General features: G+C 39.9%; 1 protein-coding gene across 1 annotated transcript in view; it reads right to left on the reverse strand.

Annotated features, from left to right (window-relative positions):
• RNF130 (ring finger protein 130) overlaps positions 1-9,004 on the reverse strand; it is a 132,128-nt gene that overhangs the window by 122,883 nt on the left and 241 nt on the right. The window contains exon 2 of the mRNA XM_004387185.2: positions 8,762-9,004. Coding sequence (XP_004387242.2) covers positions 8,762-9,004 — 243 coding nt within the window. The remainder of the gene's footprint in view (positions 1-8,761) is intronic.

The following is a 9,004-nucleotide window of genomic DNA, read 5'->3' on the forward strand; positions in this document are numbered from 1 at the left end:
CAAGATAAGAGAAGGTTGGCCTGGACAAAGGTGGCAGCAGTGAAAATGGCAAGCAATAGACAGATGTATCCTGAAGGTGGACTGTGGAGGATGGACTAGATGTGGAACATGAGGAGAAGAATCAAGGATGTCTCCTAAATTTGTTTAAATAACAAGGGTGGACAATGATGCCATTTACTGAGATGGGGAAGATTGGAGACTGGTGGTAGCAGACAGGGAAGGGAAAAAGAATCAAGGTCTCCATTTTAGGCTTATCAATTTGGAGATGACCTTGCAATGTTAAGTAAAGATACCAAGTAAGCAGTTGAATGTATGACTCTAGAGCTCCAAGAAGACTAAGCTAAAAGTAAAGCTACAAGAAGAGATAATGAGAGGCATATGGAAGATATGAAATTGTTGTCTCAGAGAGTAGCCTTACTGTTTCTTTACAAGAAAATACTGTTGGATTACTGGGTATCGTTAAGTCCCCATTTAGTTTTGCTTAAAATTTATTATATCAAACCTTGGTTATCTGGGTTCTCAAGGATTTTCTCCAGCAACATTCAGCTGCTTGGCTCTGAGCATGGAGATAAATGGCAGATGGTTCATCCAGGATGGAGGTTTTGCCCAGTGAGTGTGACAGAGGAACAGAGGAGGGAAAAGGTGATTATCATGAAGAATCACGGAATCTACATAAAACAAGGTAAGAAGTGAGAAGGGGCCTAAAAGATAGCTTACTCTAGCCAATGGGGCCAAGTGAACAGGAACACAATTCAATTAATGGTGAGGGCTTATCACACTGGACTGGGGAGAGAGAGAGTTGCCAGGGAAAGGGGAATCACTATAAGGCCTGGCAATGAAGTAGCTACTGTAATAAAAAACTATTATTATTAGGGTCCATGCTGTTAGACCTGTTTATCAAATAAAATCATTTAATTCAATGGCAGTGTTTCCTGGTTTTGCAGTTTAACCTGATTGCCGTCGAGTTGATTTCGACTCATAGCAACCCTATAGGACAGAGTAGAACTGCCCCATAGAGTTTCCAAGGAGCATCTGGTGGACTTGAACTGCCAACCTTTAGGTTAGCAGCCATAGCACTTAACTACTACGCCACCAGGGTTTCTATCTGCAGTCTAATAAATCAGTGCTTATTAAGCAGAAGACTTCCTAAGATATTGCTTAGTGCCTGCAGGATCCTAAATTACACGTGTATCACTGGAGTTGGAGGAGATGTTGGGAAAACGGGCTTTTTCAAATGGGAAATAATGAGAACAGAATTAGTTTGCAGTGAGCAATGAGGAAAGAGTGTGAATCTTACTGCACATCTTGTTGAAAAAAACCAACTCATCCAATGGCTTACAATGAAATGCACCTGCCCCATTCACCCTGCCCAAGCCCCTAGAGGCAACCCACTTTTAAACTGTCTGCATTTAGTTCTTTTGGTGGTCACCTTCCACAGTACTAAAAAGACTTACAGTATTTTGGTTCGTTAACTTTAGACATCATCTGTGGATTTATGATGTCACAAATTAGGATTTTACTCATAGTATGCTTTTCCATCTCCCTTCTCTTCTGACTTTATTATCTCATTATTTTCCTCAGTGGTTAAACCTTTCCAGTTTCAGTGACTAATATCTCTTGAATCCTTACTCTGTGAGATGAAGATACTAGCTCCCTCACTCATCCAAACATCTCTTTTCTCTCTTCCATTTCTCCACTTTTGTTATCTATTTATATTTGCATATTCTTAAGGTTGATAGCATTTATTTCTGCTCTGTAACTATAATGAAGTCTTCCATGCTTTAACTACAAATTGATTCTAAGCAGTGAAAACCAATAAAAACATGAATATCATCACCATATAAAGAGAACTCAGAAAAGTCAAGTCCTATGTTATTGCTGATGTTGTTGCCATCGTGTTGATTCTAACTCAGGTGACCCCATGTGTGCAGAGTAAAACTGCTCTATAGGGTTTTCAAGGCTGTGATCTTTTAGAAGCAGGTCACCATGCCTGTCTTCCGAGGCGCCTCTGGGTGGGTTTGAACCACCAACCTTCAGTAAGTAGTCGAGCACTCAACTGTTTGTGCCACCCAGGGACTCCTAATGCTATGCAAGCATTCCATTTCCTTCTCTAGGATTCACTAACTACTCCAAATCATGCCACATTTTAGCTTGCTTCATATTTCTACCAAGCATTCTTGTCTAGTTTTGTGTCCTGGAGTTCTTCTTACTGGTAGGAAAAATGACCTTTTCAACATACTCCTAGTATCTACCAGTTTCTTAGTCTAACCACTGCTTGGAATTCATTCCATTCTTCTTCTCGATCTTTCTTTCAGAGTACGACTTTTTTTTTCCCTTTTCCCCCACAAGGAAGTTTTTCCCCCACTTTTGTACTGAAAATAGTAATTTCAAAAAAAGAAACTATCACCCATGATCCAGTCAACATAACACAACCACTTTTATTTTTGCATGACTCTGAATCCTTGACCACTATAAACAAACTTAACACAACTGCAGTCACAGTTCAATCACTTTATATTTAAATTTGTTGCACATACACAACTTTCACAATGATCCTTTTAATGACTGTGTAACAGTCCACTGAATGGACATATCATAATTTATTAAATCTACGTGGAAAGTCATACAAATGAGTGGTTAAAGTATGGATGTTATAGTCAGACAGACCTTGTCAAGTCCCAGCTCTGCCAAAATCCCAGCACCACACAGCTAATGAGTTACCTCACTACCTTTAATTCATACAACACTCATTACCCAGTGCCACCTTACTATGTTCCAAGTACCACAAAAGTACTGAGTATACAAAAGTGAACACAAGAGCACATACAATATTATGTTTCTAATGGGATTCAAACTAACTACAACACAGTTTGTATAGAAAAAAACTAATGGTATAAATGAGCCTTTAATAAGTATCAACAAACTTTTTCTTAAAGAGCCAGAGAGTAAATATTTTAGGCTTACAGGCCATATAGGCTCTGTCATAACCATTATGACTGCCGGTGTTGCATGAAAACAGCAAAAAACAACATGTAAACATATGGGCATGACTGTGTTCCCATTAAACTTTGTTTACAGTAACAGGATGCCAGCCCCTAGGCAAGCTATAGTTTGCAACCACAGCACCCACCTGTAAGTTGAAGACAGCCTGCAGTCTTTTATAATGGCTTGCTCTAGTTGTATTCATCCAGACGAGGTGGTCTCCTCAACAAGACTACCACATTCTCTCAGGCAGAAATCATAGCATGTCTTTTACTCGCACCCCAAGACTAGCCTAACACTAAGCACAGAGTAGGTGATTATTAAGTACTTTTCTGATTTATTTCATTTGACTTGATGTTTGAAGGGTTCCCTTTGTTCTACTCAAAATTGCCTCCAACAATAAAGAAAACTACACTATTACAATTGATGGAAAGTAATGACTATCTAGTGCATAAAATGCTCTAAGAATGATAAAACAAATAAATGTTGATGATCTGGAAAGAAAATTTAATAGTTTCATTTTGTAAATGAGTCAAGACTGTTATACTTAATAGAACTAGCCCTGGAAGACAATCCATTCATTCCACTGATGCAAACCTTGCCCAAAACACTACTGGCCTTCCTCTTTGAGAATTATCTAAAGAAAAAGCTCACAACCACATAAGAAAATAAATTTCTTTCTTTTCTAGTTTCTTTCTCTCTCTTTATTTAAACAAAACTCTCATTACCTTGCTTAGGCAGTCACCTTATTCACCACAACTGCCTCTAAATAACTTACGACTGTCAAAATTCACATCTACCTAGAAAAGAGAAAGAGTTGATATATTGCAGATATTCTTAAATTATTCAGTCAAAAAACAAATTCTAAAAATGTTTAATGTTTTCATTACTGCATACTGTGTGTGGGTGGGGGGGGAGGTGAAACTAAGAAAAAAATTAGTAGGAGTATGCAGTCCAGATTTGGTTTTTAAAAAAATCACCTGCATAGCATCTCCCAATGTGACTGATTTGAAAAAAATTCCACTCTCAACAGCAGGTTTGTTTAAAAAGATTTGTCTCATTACTTTTCAATAACACCTTGTTCAAGGTAAAAGGGATCTGAGAGGCCATTTACTCTCATCTTCCTTCAAATGAAAAAATCCCTTTTACAGCATTCTTGGCAAAACGATGCTCTGTAGTTTGTTCATCATTTAAAACTCATATTTAGAATGAAACATAAACTAAATGTGGTTTTGGCCTATATGAAGTGGGACCACTGCACTCTAGATCCAGACACCCAATGCAGCACAAGGTCAGACAGGGCAAAGTTAGTGGGGGCTCACAGGCTTTGTCGTGTGACATAACAGCTAAGCCTTATCTCCCCTCACCTATACCTACGCAGGTGATTTTTTTAAACCCAAATCTGGATTATATATTCTTTCCTAATTTTTTTTTCTTAGTTTCAGTCCATCGTTCTACACAGTGAAGTCTTAAGAATCCTGACCTTGTCTTTCCAACGTATCAGTTAAATATCCATGTCTTTCTCAAGATCACTGGCACAGCAAAGACCTTCAAAATATGAAGAATACCAGGAGGAAAAACTGGAGGCAGCAAGTATAGACAACACTTTTGAGAAGCTCCGCCATAAAGAGAAGCTGAGAAATGGAGTGGCAGCAGGTTGGAGATTTGAGGGGAGGAGTGTTAAGTAGGTTTTTTTTTTGTTCTTTTTTAATGGTAGAAATATTTATATGCTAATAAAATTATCCAAAAATGAAAGGAAAATATGGCCTCTGAAAATACTTTCTAAACTGTAAAGTTCAAAATAAATATAATTTATATATATCTCCTTTTTCTTCTTGCCTGGTTATTTCCATTTACATCAAAATTCAGTTTTTAGTGCCTCTAGCTCCTTGTGAATTCTTTCCTTTCAGAGTCTCTCTGCTCCCCAGATCATAGCTACTTTTTCTCCAAATATTTAAAAATCTCTAACTATGCCCAGTAGTCCCCTGCCTTTGCCATACCTGACGCTTTTTCACCCAAGGTCTTGTTTTCAACACACTGATAATTCTTCACTATTTGTCAAAATATTAAAAGCCAATTTCAGGTTTAACAGATTTATACATATATATTATACATATAAACCTAAGCCTAGTTTTTTTTTTTTTTTTTTTAATTTTATTGGATCCTGACAGTCAGCAAGATGGCAAAAAAGTGTTCTCATGTGGTAAAACTGTTCTCTAAGGCTGTAACAATCCTGAAAACTTCTATGCAAGGCAAAAAGGGGCTGACTGGACCAAATTCTTCCCACCAGCACATCTGCAAACATAATTACATCATCTATACAGGGCCTTCTCCTCTCCCAACCCCCACTTCAGACTCAAACAAAAACTTAGTGTGAGCACACATAAAGCACATTTACCATGTCTGCACCACAGGAAACACTAGCTAGTCTGCAAGGCAAAGTTGTTAAACATTTTGTTTCTAGTTCTAAGCATACCTCTGATTAAGTTTGAGTAAATTAGTGCTAAGAAAGCAACTGTGAGCTGAGCATAAATACAAGACATGCTCCTTCAAAACCCCATTTCTAAAAATTATCAGCAAAAATAAAAAACAAATGAATCTCCACTCAACAATGCATTCCACTTAATGACAAAGTATATGTTTTCAAAGCATAACACTTATTTACGATGTATATTTATACTTTATATAACATACTATATCAAATTTAACAGTCTCCAAAATGTACTTTCTAAATACCAAAGCGCCTAAGGAAAAAATGGCCATATGTGCTTTCAAAAGCACAGGACGATTAAACCTTACTCAATAAATTCATATATGCTTAACCAATAGGGGCAATGCAAAATAAGAAAGTTTCCACTTTCACAAGTAAGTCATATATTTAAAATGAGCCCTCACCTTAAGTTCATTTCTACCCAATTCTTACCCTTAAAATGAGTTTTCATTAATTTCACATCTATTGACCACACCTTTTTTTGAGTCAGGAGTTCCGTCTCATAACTTTCTTTTTTTGTAATTTGAACATCACTTAGCTTAGCGTCAACAACACAGAGTAAGTCCTCAAAAAACATGAAGAATTCTCTTCAACTTAAAATTATAAAAGCATAAAAATCATAACTGGAATGTAGTATTTTTTCTTAAAATATAAAATTTTTAAACTCACTAAACCAAGAATATTATAATGTAAAACACCCAGATTTCCTTAAACATGGACAATTTAAAGAAATTTCTACACCATTCTTGTTTTGAAAATACGTTCCTAAATTCCTGCTGCAAATTCAGGAAAAAAGGTCTTGAATTTCACATAAAAATTTACACAGAACGATTTACAATATACAATTAAGCCTATAAGACCCCCACTAGAACGCAAGCCCCACGAAGACAGAAATTTTTACCTGTTTTGTTCACTATTGTTGCCCTCTCTTCCCCCCAGTGCCTTGAATGGTGCTTGGCACACAGTAGGATTTCAATCAGTACTGCTAGAATGAGTGAATAGATATGTGAGGACCCCTTAGTAAAAGCCAGACTCAAACCACCTGTAGGCTCCCACCACCAACACCATGAGAAAACCTAGAGCAATCCATGTCGTACAGATAAAAATAGTTTTAGAGAATGGAGTACCTAGGTGTTGCAAATGGTTAACGCACTCCCGGCTGCTAACCAAAAGGTTGGCGGTTTGAGTTCACCCAGAGGTGCCTCAGAAGAAAGGTTTGGTGGTTTACTTCCAAAAAATCAGCCACTGAAAACCCCAGGGAGCACAGTTGTACTCTGACACGCAAGGGGTCGATATGAGTCAGAATCAACTCAATGGGAACTGGTTTTAGAGCACCAAGTAAAAGAAATGGAGAGAAGCTAAAGGAAACTGACCTCAGACTCAGCCTTCACACATACTGCCCTAATTTGTTCATTTTGTTGCAGCCACCAATTTAGAGACTCATTTAGGTTAGCAAAGTCTCTTCATTTAAGAATGCAGAACTACTTAAATCTCTCAAAAACCTTACAAGGAAAATACGCCATCGTTCCATTTTATAAACAAGAAAACTGAGGCTAAGCAGCCAAGTTACTCTCCCAGTGTCACAGAGTATACATACAGCACAGGTAGACTCAGAATCTTTAATTCTACAATGTTACTTCCCCAGTTGAAAGGGACTAATTTTCACCCACACATCGGTACACATTAGTTCCTAATATCCTTATCAAAAGATGGGGCTTTTGTTTGGTGTGACAGGCAAGCAAACAAGTCTTTTTAGCACAAAGAACACTTTGGAGGCAAGAACCTAAAGTGAGGGCCATGGATTTGGGGTGCCTGAAGGAAGCAAGCTCCAAAGACAAACCACAGATTTCAAAACACTGAACAGGGCCAGCTCTTGCTCCAGAACAGCTTGCCTCTCTTCCTCTTCCTACCCTTCCACGTGACCCTCACGTTTCTCCACACCAGAAAATAGGCTGCCATTGTTAGTGCCATAGCTTGGCAACATTATGTGTCCCAACCACTGTGACTGGCACAGAGCAGGCACGAAAATATTTACTGAATGAACGAAATACAGAGTTGTTTCTGCGGGCAAGCTGTGACCCTAACTGCCACTTTTAACAAAATGGAGATGAGAAGTACACCTTAAGCACCTGATTACTGGTGTAAAAATGAACTTTTAAAAGGCTGGCCTAAGTTGGGGATGGGCTACAGTGTAAGCTTCATGTGCTTCATTTTCTTCAGCCAGATTGCCTCCAAGAAAAAAATAGTTTGCCACTTTAGCATACAAATACAGATCTCAGGAGCATGTTTTCATATTTTAGAGTGTAAAAACACCATTACCTTATTTAGGTTGCCCAGTTTAGGTTATCTTAACAAGAATAGCAGGTTTTAAAAAAAATCCTCTCTCAGCCTTCTCAGAGTGAGAGTGGGGGTGGAAAAGACAGCAGACATTCTCCAAAAAGTTCACAGTGTGCCACGAACAAAAATACATACTTCACGATGCGGAAAAAGTTTCCTTAACAACATGACCAATAATTTATCCAAATATATATATTTTACGCTAAACAACTAAGTGAACAGAGACCATGCCTATAGGGAAGGCATCAGGGTAAGCCAAATGGCTTCAAAGTCAATTACTGAAAAATGTACCTATTTCTCCCTTGGTTGGCACCCGTGACCTAAGGACTTGGCTACTAGCTCCAATTGGTATCAGATTCTTCACAATGTGAGATTTTCTGGATCATGTTACAGTAAAACTACTGGGGCAGAACTAGAGCAAAAGCAACAGGGAAGATGCCCATTTTCCTCCTCCACCCCTCCTCCCATTTGCCACTTAAGAAAAACGGCACGTTTTTACGTTCGAAAAGGCCTCATCCTTGCAGATTCAATGCAGTGTTAAATCTGTGATTTCGGGAACAAACCTGCTGATTCCAAAACACAGGTTAAGATCTCATCTACCATGAATTAGTTTTGCGCTTTCCCACTACCTTCTTTGTCTGAGCTGTCCCTGAAACGCGCAGTTCAATGCCCTCCTGTAAACAACCTGCCTAAACGAAAAAAACAATGTTCTAAGTCTTTAAAACAAGGGACAAAACCCAGTAACGCTTCTGGAGCCTTACTCCCAACTGTGAGCAGGCCGGGATCTACCCCGAGGAAACCTCGACCCGGGGACCACCAGCCGGGTGGCGCGGAGCTGGAGTGCCTGGGCTCGGGCGGCGAGACCCCCCCAGACGGCGCTGCCACCCCCGCGCGCCAGGCGCCCGTGTGCGCGGGGACTCCTACCCGCCGCCGCTCCCGGCGGACACTCACCTCCGTGAATGGGCAGCGGCGCCAGCACCTGGCCGCGGACCTCGGCCTTCGGTGAGTCGAGCCCGTAGCGCCCGCGGTCGATGCGGAACGTGAGCGGGGCGCCGCGGCCGGGTTCCTGCACCGTCACGTTGATGAGCGCCGTGTAGTACTCCTGGCTTGCGTTGTCAGCCCGAGCTGGCCACAGGCTGCATGTCAGTAGCACAAGCGCAGCGAACCGGGCCGGGCCCGCCCGCGCCGCGCCAG

Source organism: Trichechus manatus, unplaced genomic scaffold, assembly GCF_000243295.1.
Source record: "Trichechus manatus latirostris isolate Lorelei unplaced genomic scaffold, TriManLat1.0 scaffold00181, whole genome shotgun sequence".
Taxonomy (NCBI): domain Eukaryota; kingdom Metazoa; phylum Chordata; class Mammalia; order Sirenia; family Trichechidae; genus Trichechus; species Trichechus manatus.